The sequence below is a fragment of the Trichosurus vulpecula genome, chromosome 3 (assembly GCF_011100635.1).
Source record: "Trichosurus vulpecula isolate mTriVul1 chromosome 3, mTriVul1.pri, whole genome shotgun sequence".
NCBI lineage: Eukaryota > Metazoa > Chordata > Mammalia > Diprotodontia > Phalangeridae > Trichosurus > Trichosurus vulpecula.
The window spans coordinates 64,352,733-64,368,723 of record NC_050575.1 but is presented as its reverse complement, the minus strand read 5'-3'; the positions used below and the strand labels follow the sequence as shown (position 1 = coordinate 64,368,723).

General features: G+C 45.6%; 1 protein-coding gene across 4 annotated transcripts in view; it reads right to left on the bottom strand.

Annotated features, from left to right (window-relative positions):
• The window catches only part of LARP1 (La ribonucleoprotein 1, translational regulator), a 55,484-nt gene that overhangs the window by 17,340 nt on the left and 22,153 nt on the right, over positions 1-15,991 (bottom strand). Inside the window, exons 2-10 of one of the 4 annotated variants that reach the window (XM_036748469.1) lie at positions 6,453-6,514; positions 6,020-6,085; positions 4,653-4,827; positions 4,371-4,502; positions 4,046-4,228; positions 3,525-3,687; positions 2,335-2,479; positions 1,951-2,125; positions 1,592-1,761 (exon numbers count right to left, since the gene is read on the bottom strand). In XM_036748469.1, the coding sequence (XP_036604364.1) occupies positions 1,592-1,761; positions 1,951-2,125; positions 2,335-2,479; positions 3,525-3,687; positions 4,046-4,228; positions 4,371-4,502; positions 4,653-4,827; positions 6,020-6,085; positions 6,453-6,514 (1,271 nt within the window). The remainder of the gene's footprint in view (positions 1-1,591; positions 1,762-1,950; positions 2,126-2,334; positions 2,480-3,524; positions 3,688-4,045; positions 4,229-4,370; positions 4,503-4,652; positions 4,828-6,019; positions 6,086-6,452; positions 6,515-15,991) is intronic. The other 3 variants (XM_036748470.1, XM_036748471.1, XM_036748472.1) reach the window with 3 other exon arrangements.

The window sequence follows — 15,991 nt, the reverse complement described above, 5'->3', positions numbered from 1 at the left end:
GCTTATACTCTCTGATCCAGATGTCCCACTGCTAAGTAACCCCAAGAATGTCAAAAATGGAAAGGTTGCACACATACCAAAATACTCACAAAATCCTGTGTGTGTGTGCACGTGCCCAAGCACACATGTGCACACATGCTTACAAGGAACCAGAAACAAAGTTGAAGTCCAATGACTGGAGAAGGGCTAAACAACTGTGGTCCACAAATGTAGTGGAATATTACTTTGCCATAAGAAAAAAGAAATGTGAAGATTTCAGAGAAGCATGAGAAGACTTAGAAGACCTGAGAGAGTAAAACAAGCACAACCAGGAAAATGGTAAGACTAAAACAAATGAAATAAAAAGAGGAAAAAAAAAATCAAAACTGATGGCTGTGTACTTATAATGACCAAGAGAATAAGATAAGAAAATGCAACTGGTACCTTCCCCTTTACTAACAGTGGGTGGGTGCAGATACAGAGACATAGGAGACTGGAGGTACAGGCTGAGATCTTTTCAGACATGGGCAACGTATGAATGTTTTGCTTAATTCTGCTTATTTGTTACAAGGTGCTCTGGGGGTGGGAGCGAGAAAAGAAGGGATGGTAAGATACGGAACAAGAAGAGAGGACTAACAATAGTGATGCCAAAGGGGGGGGGGGGTGTAGGCAGGTCACTGCCTTTTTTTTTTAATGCAGAAAAATGAACAGAAGGGGGTTTAGTGGAAGGCACAGACAAGCAAGACAGCTTTGAAACGAATTATTCAATTTATTAAATAACTCTGAAAAGAAATGTAAGCTGTAAGGCGAGACTGGTGGTTTCATAGGCAATCCTCTTTTTCTGTTCTTCTTTGTATATAGAAATGATCCTGTTTGTAAATATTTGTTAAGTTCAGAAAAACAAACAACAAAAAAATTAAAAATAAGTCCAACCCTCTCATTTTATAGAAGAGGGAACTAAGAAGTCATTTGCCCAAAGCCACAAAGTGGTTTAGGGAAGGGCAAAATGGAGAGTGAAACAAATCTTCTTGACACCTTTTCAAAGGTGATGAAACAACTTCCCTTCAGGTATATTAGAAAGGCGTTTAATGGGTAATGGTGTTTTTTTCTGATGACAAAGCAAGAAGAGAGTGGTTTCAACTCCAGCCCTGTGGGGGTTTAAATTTGAGAAGAGTGACTGAGGACTATGGCAAGAGACGAAAGGAGGGTCTGCAACCATCTAAGAAGGCCCAGGTCCTCAAGGAACCCTTGAGGGTGTAGGATTTCTGGAACGTGGTTCCGCCTCTAATACGGGGACTTCGGAGCCTCATTGTTCTCTGTCACACCTGGATATACGTGTGTACGTGCTGGTACATCAGGGTCATTCCATGCTGGAGTGAGACAGGTTAGGACTAAGACACTAGGAGCAAAGGGAGCAGGGAGTGAATGAGGATGAGCAGGGCAAGCCAGGGTTAGAACACACTGCCCTCAAGGCCCTCCAACCTTTTGTAGAATATAAATCTGATTACAGAAACTTCCCTGATGAATGGATATGGCAAAGCAAAAAGAACAAAGGTCTTTACAACCTGTCCAATTCCCCGCCCACACTGCTGGTAATGGAGTCAATACCAACCTTGGGTCTTGCTGGAGAAGGCCGAGGTCTCTTTTTCACCTCTATCCAATTCTCTGAATCTAGGTCAGGGAGACTGGCTGAGAGGCCCTTGGGTAGGGTCTTTAGGTTGCTGACCTCCTCTGTCTTAGTTGGCACCGGAGTGGCCGAGCGGGGAGAACCTGGTGCTGATTCTGGAGGGAATGCTGGGATTAGAACACACTTGGGCATAAGTCTTGAACTGCTCCCATTCCTCTTCCATGGACACCACAAAGAACATTTATGAACTGCTGCCTAAGCCCTGCAGCCCTCCCTCTCAGGTAGTATGTAACAGCTGCCCGTAGGCGGACTCCCCAGCTCTCCTCCAACCTCCCCCCACCAACCTGTCTCCTTCTGGAAACTCTGCCGGGGCACAAACTCAGGGCAATTGATGAGCTGAGAGAAGTCAGTCTGGGAATAATCTGTCATTGTGGGTCCTGGCAGTGGCCACTTCTCAGGCTGCTCCTTCCTCCGGATTTTCTGCTCTACAATCTCAACCACCTTGCTATCCTTCAGGGCCTAAGGGAGGAATGTGGGTAATGGTGACAAGACTCCCACTAGACTTGGTCAGACCCCACCAGAATTCTAGAAAATGGGCACGTTTCTGAGGCAATCACCGATACAGACTGAGGCAGGCTCTCCCCTACTCCCAAGGCCAGGAGCCCTCCTCCCTCCAGGTCCTCAACCCTGTTTTATCCATTCCCTGCAGTCCCCCTCCTCCCTGGCACCTGGATGATGAGGCCCACTTCAGTGGTGAGGGCCTTCACTCTGTGGAAGGAGGCAATGAGGGTGATAGGAAGGAAACCATCATTGTCCATTTTACGCCGCAGGAAGAAGTCTCGCTCCAAATTGTCCACACTGAAGTAGTATTCACTACTCACCCAGGAAGGAAGAAGAAGTAGGTAAGAGGGGAGAGTGGGCAAAGGACCCCACAGTGCCTTTTCTGCACACAATTCTCCACAGATCACTAACATGTACTGAAACATTCCTTCTCATAGCACTTTAGCAGCCCTTTTCTGCACTTAAATCTTTCACTTCCCAGAAAAGAGAGAGTGACCACCTAATACAATGAGCAGCAGTGTGTGCGCGTAGTGGAGATATAACAGACTGTACCAGTACGTATAGTACTCTTGGAGTAAGGGAACTCTGAGTTCAACTATCATCTCAGGTATTAGTTGAGTGGCCTTACCAAGTCACTGAACCCCTGTGCCTGTTTCCCTAGCTCTCTATGATCCTAGACTAACCTACACATGTGCAATGAAGGAGCTAGGTGGTGTCATGGATAAGAGTGCTAATCCTGCCTAGAACATTTACTAACCAGGTGACTGAGCTAGCTATTTAACCTCGCTCAGTCTCAATGAACAATATCACCTACTGCAGAAGATTGGTGTAAGGATCAAATAAATGATAATCCATGTAAACTGTTTTATGAACCTTAAATGCTAGTTATGATTAATCACACGCTTTCATACTGTTTGTTACATAACCTTTGGACATACTACCCTTTATGCTCTGAAAGCAAAGAGTATCTTCTTAACTGGTACCCACCCTCCCCTCTCAGTGCCTAGCACAGAGCTAGGCACAAAGTAGATGCTCCACATTGTTGACTTGAATAGACACAGCCTGACAAGGTAAAAGGGGGCAGGTTAAAATACAGAATCACAGGTTTAGAAGAAATTTCTGAGATCTGTTCCAACCTCCTCATCTGTGGACAGGAAGACTGACACTCAGAGAAGGTGACTTGTCCTGGGTCACACAGAAAATCAGCATAAGAACCCATATTTGAACTCAGGTCTTAGGACTCCAAATACAGAATGTCCTCTCCACTACCACAGACCATCTCATTGTCCCACCAGAAACCTGACCTCCTGAGACCTCTGAACTCCCTGCCACCATCCCCAGATCAACCCCAACTCACATCTGTCGCTTAATGTAGTCTTTCAGCAGCTCCTGGTCCACATTATACAGATCATTGCTGCTCACGTTGTCAAAGTAATAGGTGATGTTACTTTGGTACTTGGGGGTGCGAGAGCCATCGGAGCAGTCATACTTTCGATAGCCATACTGGTAATCAAAGTGGGCTGTGGATTGGGAGAAAGGAAGAGAAGGATGTTATCGAGCAACTGGAGGACAGGCACTTTCCCTGTTAGGGAATGTTCCTGGCAAGGATAGACAGATGCTGCTGAGGGAACAAAATCAAGCTGGTGTCAGTGTTCTGCCAAGATGGATGACAAACGTGAAAACACAGAAGAGTAAAAAGACCACCATTTGGGGAGCCCCAAGATTTAGATTCCAGACTTGGCCCTGCTACCTTAGGCCAAGTGACAACCTCTTTGTAGTTGCTTGGCTGGGGAAAGAAGGGGAGTGGTTCAACACTCTCTACCCAAAGCCTACGCACTCAGTCCTGCTCCCCTCACCCCATTCTCAGCTCTCACGTACATCGAGTGTTGCCCCGGCCTCGGCCCCGGCCTCTGCCTCGCCCCCGGCCTCGGCCCCGGAACGCGCCCCGAATGGCTCCCCCCTCACTCTTCACGCTTGACGTCTCATCATGGTCGGGCCAGGCCCTTTCCTGTTTGTTGTCCAGATGCCACCCCGGGGAAGAGGGAGGGCCTTGGCTCAGTCCTGGAGAGAAGGGGGAGGGGTGGGGTTCATCCACCTGAGGGATAGCTGCTTTCTTTCCCAGTTTCCTATCTATCCCTGATAGCTTCCCACTCCCTAGCCCACCACCAAGAAGTCCTCCCCACCCAGCACCGCTCTCAGGTACCTTTGACCTCACCGCGGCTGGCAGATGGGTGGCGAAGCTGCTCGTTCTGGCGGTTGGTACGTAAAGCAGTTTTGTCCCGGGCCACATCTGACTTCATGTCTATTTGCAATGGAACCCACTTGTGTTTGCTCCCTGGGGGACATCGTGAGTATGTGAAACACCGTTAGGGGAGAGGGGGGCTCTTCAGTGACACCCCTTCCCAGCCCCTTCAAGACCAATGCCTCCCACAGACACAGTGCCCCACTCATAGGTCAGGTCCTTCCCAGGAGTGAGGCCACTTACCTTTCTTCTTCTGTCCAGCTTTCTGGCTATCATCATCCCCATTCTTTTCTTCTCCAGATTCATCTGACTTGGCCTTTGGGCTTTCCTTATTGTCGCTGCCGTCTCCTTTTTCCTGTTCCTTCATGTCCTTTTTCAGGGGTGGTTTTCGAAGTGGAGCTGGCTTATGGGGCTGGGGCTGGAGGAGAAATAAAAGGCTCTTCACAATGATCCAGGAGATGAGAGTGTCCGTCAGTCACGGGTAGAGGCAACCTCCCTGACCCACCACGTTTCCCTAAACAGCACCCCAGAGTAGAGTATGCTGAAGGGGAAAAATGGAGTAGTTTAAGAGACCTTAACCTCAGGGAGCTTCTTCTATAGCTAGGTAGGGTATATGGTGCTAGACCTGGGGCTCCAATCCTTCCTCAGACATTGACTGGCTGCGTGACCCTAGCCAAGTCACTTAACATCTCTCACGTCTCAGTTTATCTGTAAAAGGGAACAGTGCCTACCTTAAAGGGATGCTGTGTGGATCAAATGACATCATACATGCAAATGCTTCACAAACCCTAAAACGCTAAAAAATTTCTAGCTATTATTATTATGATTTCTTTAAATGGGAGATAATAATTCCTCGTTAAATTAGTCAGAAGACCAGTATTTGAATCCAAGCCCTGACATTTACTGTGTGATCTATGGCAAGTCTCCTGGTCTCCTCAGCTTCCTCATTTGTAAAAATAGGGATAAATCCCTTGTCTACCTCCCAGACTTCCTGAAATACTCTGTAAATCTTGAAGCATTGCAGAAATGAGCTATTACTATCACCTTATTATTACTAGCAGTCTATACACAGGCATGCTGGCTACTTAATCTGAGAGGTGGAGCCCTGGGCAAGTCAGGGCCTGAGATCTCCCCTCTGTGGGAAAGCTGGAGAGAAGCCAGACCCAGGGTCACATTACCCACCCGCCAAGAGCTTTTGAGGGAGACTTGAGCACACTGGCAGTCAAAGCCTAGAGGCCCGGCCAGGGAGATTATCCAGCCTGCAGTCCCAGAATAGCAGGATGGAATAAAGAAACTGGTGAACGGCGAAGGCCTAACAAGGCAATCTAAGGTCCACAGTCTATGGGGAAGCTATTCTTGGTCCCTCCTGACCTGGAATTCAGGTCCCCAAAAACATTCTGGCCAGAGACTGGGGAATGTGCTTAGTCCAGATCATGGAAGTAGCTAGGGTAGCACTCCAGCACAACTTCACTTTTATACCATCCATTTCTCACCCCACCCCTACCTTTCTTCTGGTCCTGAACTTCTTGAAGTGAAAGGCTAAGAAACTGATTTGATGGGGGAGGGTATACATATAAGCTGAGTTCAACAGTGCCAACCTAGCCTCTTACCTGAACACTCTTGTGGGCTATCTCCCCAGGTGTGGGCCAGTTGGTAGCATCTCCAAAATCACTAACCTGCAACACAAAATTAGTCATTCTCTCAACAGTGATATGCCCTTATCACCTTTCCTCCCCTCATTTCTCAATACCTTATTAAGGATAGTCTTAAACACTCTCCCCAACCCAATATTGGCCATCAAAGTGGTGGGGACTGAGGAGTGAGGTGAGGATGGACAGACTCAGGATCATCTCCCCCCCTCTTCCAATAGCTACCCTCATCCCTAACACTGAACAGCTGCTGTTCAGGCAGAGCCTGAGGGGGAGATGACAACTGGTACCACAGATGGAGAGGGCTCCTGGCTGAAAAACCCAATCGCCTAGGCCCCCTGGGTGAAAGGAAGACTTCCCTGGGAAGAACCTGCAGTCGATACCATCAACATACCTTGCTACCTTTCCGAGGTTTGGGGTTGGCTGCCCTCACCACTTTGGCCGGAGCCGAGTGCTCTGTAGGGATAATATGAAAAAGACATTGGCTGAATGAGAGGCAGGCAAGAGAAAGCACAATCCTGCCCTCTCCCAAATGAGTCGCTACTTCCTGTCCCCCTTCTCCCTCCACTGCACAAATAGGCCTCAAATATGAACCTCCCCAAGATCAGTAAAGCCAATGCTGGGGGAGAGTAGGGGACAGACAAAGGCTCAGGTGACCCACACTCAAAAGAAAACAGCTTCTTCTCAATCCTATGGCTCTGCTCAGACTTTAAAAGCAGGGGTTGGAAACAGATATGGAGAAGAGAACCAACTAAAAGAGCACAAAGTGGAATGAGGTTCAATGTCTGTGTGTACATGAGTGTCTTCATCTCAGAAGCTCTGGGGTATTTCAGGTACAGGGTAAATGACCCCCATAGAGAGGTCTGCCAGAGAGAGGAAGGACAACTCTGTCTCAGAGAATGAATTCTCAAAAGCGGTAGACAACCAAGATTCTCTCAGTGGCCTCAACTCCCCACCCAAAAGAAATAAGCCTCAGATGATCACTAAGGACTCCTTGTAGCTTTCTAAAGCCTATGATCCTATAATCCCTGAACCAATTCCCTCTAACATAAGGCAGGTGGGAAAACTCAAGCTCAGGGGCTTAGAATCTGGCCCTTTAACTTTCTGCCGCAACTTTCTCACAGTTTCTGGGTCCGAGGTTGGGGATGAGGCTAAGCCAAATTCCACTTTTTTGTGAGTTTTCTCATGACACAAGATGATGAACACACATCCATCACTGAAACATTTATTAACTCAACCATGTACAAGAGTGCTAGGGTGATGCTGAATTAAAAAGTTAAATCCAGGCCACTAGCTCCTGCATTGGGCATGAAGGTCTTGAAATCTGAGGATCATCAGGCCAAGTCTAAGCTTGCCTACACCACTGTGGAAAGGGATGCTAGCTTGGAGAACAGAAAAATTCACAAGGATACCAAAGGGACAGTCAACCTAGAGAAAGGACCAATTTGGGACTAAGAGACCCAACATCACCTCTACTAGGAATTTTCCTAATTTTTAGCTCTTCTGTTTTACTACCTCTATCTACTATGAATGTAGGCCAAGTCTCTCAACTTAGGGTTCCTTCTCACTTTAAATCCAATGATGCCATAGGTAAGAGATTGTGAGAACAGGGTATCAAGCAAGAGCATTGAAGGTAGGGATGGGAAAATGATATACTGTGTTGCCCAGGAAAAGTGGAATGGGCTTCCAAGAATTCAATCAAGCGTGAAGCCAGTCTGGGTGTCTTTCCAAGCCTGGTAATATAGGGCCCACATCACTATCCTTGAGGTTTAGAGATTATTACTGAGGGACAATTCTCCCAACCATATAGGAGACCCTTGCCTAAGGATAAACATGGAAAGAGGTAGTGAGGAATGAAGGAGCCAAGATACGTAAATATGTAGGTAGTAATATGGCATAATGAGAATCAAGGCTGGGTGGGAGTCCCACTGCTGTCACTACCTGGCTGAACCTCAGCTTCCTCCTCTTACAAAATCAGGAGGGTTGGCACTATATGGTATCTGAGGTGGCTCAGGTGCTAACATTCTAAGACTATTCTAGGTCATAGACAGGGAATCTTCAGAGATTTTAAAGAGGAAGTGACTTCCACCACCAAGCCACACCCTCTTACCAGGCCTCTAGCCACTAAGTTCCCAACATAGCCAGAGAGAGATCAATGACCTTGAAGCCAGCAGGCCCTTTAAGACTCAATACCCTGAGGTTTTTCCTCCCACTTACCCCCAACCCTGCCTAGCTGGCTTATCAACTACCTACCAGCTGGGGAAGATGACATCTCCCAGACCCTAAGAGGGGGGAACTCACTGAGCCGATTACGAAGGGAATGTCCTACCCTTTGGTCTGACCAATGTTCCCTTAATGGGCAGAAAGTGTCCCCACCCAGCTCTATACCACCACATTCCTGACACCAGCCCCCAGAGAAGACACTGTTGCCTTTAGAGACACCCCACAAAGGTAGTCTACAAATCAAGCCTGGAACTGCCATACTAGTCACGTTCCTCACCCCCGCCTCCCAAGCTCTCCTTCTGGGCACACAGTAATTTTCACCCACTCGCCCGGTATTTCCAACCAGGCTGGCACTGCTCCAACCCCTAGTAGCTACTGCAGTGTAGTGGAAAGAGCACTTAGATTGGGGTCAAAGGTCTAGGTTTGAGTCTTAATTGTTGAATATTCAAGTATCTGTGATTCTGAGCAACTGGACTGCTCTAATTTAGTTTCCTCATTGGCAAAAACAAAAAATGAAACACCCCCCCCCCAAACCAACCACCGATCCAGAAATGAATTACTTACATGGGCTACCTCACAACGTTGTTACAAGGAAAGCACTTTGTAAACCTTAATATAGGATCAGATAAGGCCACCTTCATTTTTCGGATGAGGAAACTGGGGTGCAGAGGTTAAGTGAATTAACCCTTCCCAAAGTCACAGTTATTCTAAGAATCAGAGACAGAATTTGAACCCAGATCTTCCTGATTCCAAGCCCCTTACTTTACCCATTTTACCGCCTAGCTTACTCTCAAATTAACAACTGCACGTCAGAATTAGGTCTGTGGGAGAAGCCTTTTTGCGTGGCTATACAGCTGTGACCTGTTACAATAACTAGGCCAGGGTAGCTGCTGTAGCCCGAAACACAGCTGTTACACCTCTCCCGACCCCACAGTTTTCCAAGTGAACTCCACCCTGCCCCTGATGTCATAGTACCTTTAGGTACAAGATGCCAAAGTAAGGAGTGTGCTTGGCTGGTTATATGGCAGAGCATCAAGAGCATTAGATATGGAGTGAACCTGGGTTCAAATCCTGGCTCTGATACTTACAGTATACCTGTATGACTTTAGGCCAAAGTCACTTCCCTTCTTCTCTGAGCCTCATTTTCTTCACTTATAAAGCCAGGGTGAAGGTATGCTGGAATATAATTAAGGCTTGTTCTAGCACTTAAATCCTATGATTCTAATCTATACAAACTTCTGAAACAAAATTTACCCTCCTCACCACGCCCTGTGGTCTCCCATTCTTCCCACTTTCGGTATCCCTTTACACTCAATGGAGTGAGAGGGTCAAAGCACTGGGAGTGTTTTATAACCGGCTGGGGAACAAGTCTGGGAGGTAGAGCAGACTGAGGGCCTTCCTCCTAGGTTAGAACGTGCTATTTAAAAAAATTAAATATCAGTAATTCACATTTCCATAGTGCCACAACAGCTTATAAGCTTCTTTAGAATGATCCTGTGAGGAAAAAGTAGCGGAATTGTTACTATCCTTAATTTTCAGACGAATAAATAAACTTCTCTGATAAGTCTGATATCCAAGATGTACAAGGAATTGAGAGAACACCAAGAACCATTCTGTAATAGATAAGTGGTCAAAGGTTAAGAACAAATTATCACAGAAACTATACAAAGAGAGCAGCCATGTCAAAAATGATTCAAATCACTACTATATAAATATAAATGAAAACAACTCTGAGCTTCTACCTTTCTACCCATCAGACTGGTAAGAAACAGTGTTAGAGAAACTATGGAAAAACTGGCACAATACTCTACTAGTGAAGGTGTGAAATGGTCCAACCATTCTGAAAAACTATTTGGGTTTATACTAGAAAAGTCACTAAATTACTAATTTCTTTTTATCTAGATATCTTAGTACTGGGCATATGCCACCACAAGATGAAAGACATATATAATAATTATTACTCATAAATGCACTTTCTGTGGGGACAACAAGTGGAAATAAATTGGATGCTTACTGACCAAGAAATGGTGGAAATACAGATTTTAAATGAATTACTGTGCAATAAAAATAACAAAGGATTCAGAGAAACATTGAAAGAACTGCATAAGATGACACAGTCAAGTAAACAGAGCCAGAAAAAATATACATGATGACTACAACAATATAAATAAAAAATACTGAAAAGGTAGCTAATTATAATGACCAATCAATGTTGGCCCTGGGAATAGATGATGAAACACTTCTTTTATCCTTCATACAGAGGTAGGGGGCCAGGGATGGGGAATATTGCATAAGCAGTGTGCTGGTTTTACTTACTATTTTTTATTATAAGGAAGGGTTCATTGGGGGATAGAACAGGAAATTATTATGATGTAATAATAAAAGAGATCAATAAAACTACTCTTCCAAATTCAGGTCACTCCTACCACACTTAAATTCTTTGCCTAGACCTACTCTTTTTTCGGTGAAGATTTTTACAAACCTTCCTTTTCTAGCAGTGAATAGACTGGGCCAGACTCATGGTCCATACAGCTCAGAGTGCCAGTCAACGGGAATACCAAGGGGCCAGTTTAAAACATCATGTTGTGTCAGTACCGGGGGATCTCCACGTGGCCAAGATTTCCCATTTATCCCTTCGCTTTCCTAATCTTTCTGTCATAACCCTCCCTTCCCTAAAACTGTAATAACAGCACATGTGAGGAGTGGACTTTTTAAAATTAAAGGTAGCCTCTGGTGCAAAATCTGTCAATAAACAAATGCTTATTATGTGCAGGAACTGTGATGAGTGCTGGGAAAACATAAGGAGTGGGGGCTGGGACAGATGATAAAAACAAAGTCCTTGCCCTCAAGGAGCTTAAATTTAAATGGAAGAGACAACAAGTAAACAGTTACATACTAACAAGTATATGAGGTATAGGGAAGACAATCTGAGGGAAGGGGGAGGAGGGAAGACAGACTGGTTAGGCTCCCAAAGAAGGTAGGTTTTGCTTTGTAGAATATTTCATTAGACTCCAAACCTCTCATTTTATAGATTTCAAAGACAGTAAAACTAACTCCCTGGGTTATCCAAACCCTCAATTTGTATGGATAAATGAAAAGTTGACTTCAATGATAACAGCATAAATGCCTTTCAAATCTACTTTATATTTAAGAGAATAGACATACAAAATTGCAGAGCTAGAAGCAATCATCCAACTCAAGCCCACAAAGGAAGAACTAAAACCTAGAGAAAAGGCAATGACTCAGCCAAGGTGATACATCAAGGTAGCTTTCAGAGTCAGGGCCTGCAAATTGAGTTCTATACCCAGAGCCTGATTTCCTACTACCAATAAAAAGAAAATATGGGCGATAAGAAATGGTGAATGTATTCAGGATCATTTCTGTCTTTCAACAGAAACCATTCATCTATTAAAACCTCCAGGGTTCACAGGGGTGAGGGTGGGATGGAGAGAAACAAGGGAAACTTGAAAATCTCAAGAAGAGATTTCAGAGTTTCATGAATTAGCCAGGAGGGAAGGGGCTTGGTGTCTGACTTGGTTTCATTTGCATTTGATGCAAAAGAAGAGGCTGAATGAGGCCAAGCTAGGCCAAGCCAAACCCAGGGCCCTCTCAGGGCCCCCTCTGAGCTGACTCAGCAATCTAGGCCCCCAAAGGGGAGGAGACTTGCCCTGTTCCTGGACCAGGCATAAGGTAAGGGATTTTGATAGCAGTGTATGTTAAACAGTGTATATTCTATGAACAGAGCTCTGAATAGCTCAAAATAAAGGACTGCTTAATGAATGAAAAATTATGAACTATAAGGAAATGCCTGAGCATAAACCACACTCCCTAGCTTACTCCAATACAAGTGTCAGAGAGAGGGAAAAAGAGAGGGAGTGCCCAGAGTAGCAACCACCCTCTTCCTCCCACCTTTTAGGGAAGCCCCACCCAGTCAAACTGCAGCAAAGAGCCTCTAAGATAACAAGCAATTCCACAACCCTTAACAGGTTGCTATACAGAGCTAAGTAATGGTGTTATTAATCTCTAGGGGAGAGAAAGGGGGAAATCCATAGAGAATGGATTTAGAGCAGTGAAAGTGAAGGAGGGAACCCCGCCCAGTCCATTACACCAGTGGGTCTTCCAGAGCAGCTTCAGGGGCTTGGGGTTAGGGGAGAAGGAAGAAACTCGTAGCAGGGTTCTAAAAGAAGCCAGAGGGCTGAGTTTTCCGATTACCTCAGTTCAATCAATCAATCAACATTTATAAAGCACCTACCACGTGCCAGGCACTATTGCTAAGCACAGGGTACACAAAACAATCTAATGGGAGAGAAAACATGCAAACAGATTTATACAAAGCAAGCCACACACAGGACAAATAGAAAATAATTAACAGAGGGAAGGCACTAGAACTAAAAGAGGCTGCAGAAAGGCTTCCTGTAGAAGGTGGATTTAGGTTGCAATTTAAAGGAAGCCAGGGAGATGGGCAGTTGGGAGTGGAGGAGGGAGAGCATTCCAGGTATGGGGGACAGTTAGAGAGACTGTCAGGAGCATTCCATCACTAATGTTCTTCCCTCATCCAAGAGATCTGGGAGGGGAAAACGTCTCCACAACCAAATCAGCTTTTGTAGGGTAGGGAACAAGTTATGATCTCCCCAAATCCAGCTTAAAGAAAACCCTTCCCTTCTGTGAGATTCATTTTGCACGTGTGTAAAAGGAGAGGGCCGAACCACCGACCACTTCTCCTTTCCAGCTTAAAAAAGTTAAAGATTCTATAACCCCCTTCCATGTGCACTCAAGTTCCTGTTTCCCAAATAAAGTCTCTATTACTTATACCAAGAATGGAATCAAAGCCCCTTTCTACTTCTCAGTTGTTCCCTGTTAGGGTGAAAAGAGCCCTTGGCTCTGAAGTTAGAGAACCCCTGGTGAACTCAGGCAAGTCATTTAGCCATCCAGGTCTGAGCTGTAGTTTCCTCATCAGTAAAATTAAAGGGTCGGGCTAAATAAATAACCTCAGAGGACCCCTCCCAATTCTCAATCTACAATTCAATGATCCATTTTGGCCACAAAGTATTCCCAGCTTGACAAAAACCCAGTCACTGGCCCCATTACCCACATTAATTAATTAGCTTTTGCTCCTAGGGCCCTTAGGTGAACAGTATTTCCTACTCAGCTCTGGATTTGAGTCTCAAAAGGCTTGATTTTTTAGGACAGGGAAGCCACCTCCCTTTTTCCTGGGGCTCAGCCCTACCTCACAATAGCTTTGGGTGCCTTGGGTCATATTGGTGAAGGGCCTGGTAATTCCAGGCCTCTCCTCCCTAGTAGGGTCTCTCTCACTAGAGAACATAGACCTCCAGAGAGAAATCACAGACCCTCACCCCACTCAAGGCAACACAAAAGAGAGAGCAGAGCATGTTTCACTGAAAAGAACACTGGACATAGTACTGAGAGGATCCAGGGTCTGAACTGTGGTTTTGCAATTTATTACCTAATGACCTTGGATGAGTCACACAACCTCTACACTTCAGGGTTCCTTATTGTAAAATGAGACTGGATTAGATCAGCGCTTCTTAACTTTACTTGTGTCACAGACCGCAAAGGCCCACAGGCGGTCTGGTGAATTATACGGACCCCTTCTCAGAATGGTTTGAAGTACATGAAATGACTAACATATAGAATTCAAATGAAAAAAATCAATTGAATTGAAATAGTGATCAAAATGTTATGGATCCCAGCTTAAGAATACGGGAATAGATCTCCAGTGCCCTTTCTAGCTAACCACCACCTTGGGTCTTACCAATTAAGCAGGCATAACCCCAGACAGAGGTGCCTTCCCCTAGAAGACAAGCAATAGGGAATCAACACAGAACTTAGGGAAAGGAGCTAAGGTTATATGATAAAACCGCATCCAACAACTCCTATCCCCTACTCATGGGTACAAAGCACCTTGGCCTGGATCAAGTGAGTAGGGGAAGTAGACAGGCAAGACTAGCACAAGGAGAGGACTCCATCCACCCACCCCCTGCCAAAGAACAAGAGGGAACAGGATAGCAGAGCTCAGGGTGGCCCAGACTAGATTATAAGGTAGAACCATAGTACCATCACTTTCCCCAAAAGGTAACACTATCCCAAAAAGGAACCCCAGCAAACACTGACAAGCCCCCGTAAAAGCCAGAGCAGTCAGAACCAAACAGCCTGGTATAATATGAAAAAAACGCACCATCCTATGCTTATCTGCACAGTGAGTATAGTGAGCATGGCTTTCAAGCCACTGCCGGGGCTGGACTTCTAGATCACTTAAGAGAGTACGCTTTATGCTCCCAAAGCACCAAACTACTCTATCCATCTCACAACAGGTTAAGAAGTCCAAGACTACAGCAAAGCTCCCTGTGCAACTTCAGACTGCACTGAGCTCTCCTCCCATTATGTCAACATGTATTAGCATAGTGGACCTAGGGTTCACAAACCAGTCTGTAAGAAAACCTGGAGGTGGGTGAAATGGAAGAGGTCAATATAACTGGTATCCTCTTCAATACTGTATTTTCATTTTATGCATTTAAAAACATTCTGAGAAAGACTTCATAGACTTCATATGGACCGCCAAAAAGATTAATTCTCTTCACAGAAACCCCAAGCTTGTCAGGGAGCTCACTTCTCTTGAGCTGACTAAACTCTAGCAGCATCTGAAGAGATGCACACTACCCGTGTGCTAACCCAGAAGATTCTAGCTGTCTGTCCTCTCCATGAGGTCAGGTGTAAATTGGAAGAGGCACCCTGGGATTACCAGGTATTTGACCCTTCCAGGCTCAGGAGATGCAAAAGCCTCTCCAGGTGAACTTTTCTCCAGTGACCCTTGGCCAGGGTCCACTAGCTCTTCAGAAGTTTCAAAAAGCAAAGAACTGCCTAAAGGAGTAAGGCAAAGAAGGAGGGAGAGAAAACATGGGGATGCATATTCCATGACCCCACCTGTGATCATCTATCATGGCCTGGGGATTGAGTGGTGGCAGAACTTGTGAAAAGCTAAGTGTTTTTTCAGCTGTGAGAGTAGAGCATAGGATAAGAAGGACAGACTCCCCCTTCTCACACACCCCCCACCCCCAGATGCAAAGCAAAGGGACAAGCAATGGATTGATCTCATAACCTCCTCTCACTTTGTATTCCAAATGCTGGCTACTCTCTGGGACCCCTTTCTCTGCTTGGCCTTCAGAACCTCCCCCTTCCTCCCCTTCCCCAAAGAACCAATAAAAAAGAGTGAAAAATGAAAGGGGGGGAGAAAAGGAATGAGAGAAAGAGAACACACCTAGGAATGTCAAACCATTTTCTTCAAGTCCACTGGAAACCAGGGTGGACGGCTGGGCTGTGTGTGTCCCTCCCTCATCAAGGCAGCCTCTGGGTGGAGGAGCCCCTGACAAACAATCATGTGACCCTAGGCCAGCCATTTGAGAACCCCAGCCAACTATATTTAGTTCACAGTGACCTGGATGGCTCAGACCCCCGTCTCAGAGATGAATGTATTCCAATCCCCAATCCTAAAGCCTCTCAGATTCACCCACCTACCCCGAGCCTAGCCTGAGTAAAACTAACGAATGTTAGCTTTAATCACTACCACAGTGGTCATGCCAATCCTGATGCCCTCCTGATCCTCCTTCAGTGATGGGGTGGGCAGAGGAAAAAAAGGAATGTGGTAGGAGTCACATGACTCCCAACCCCAGCCTCCCCAAAAGCACATCCAGC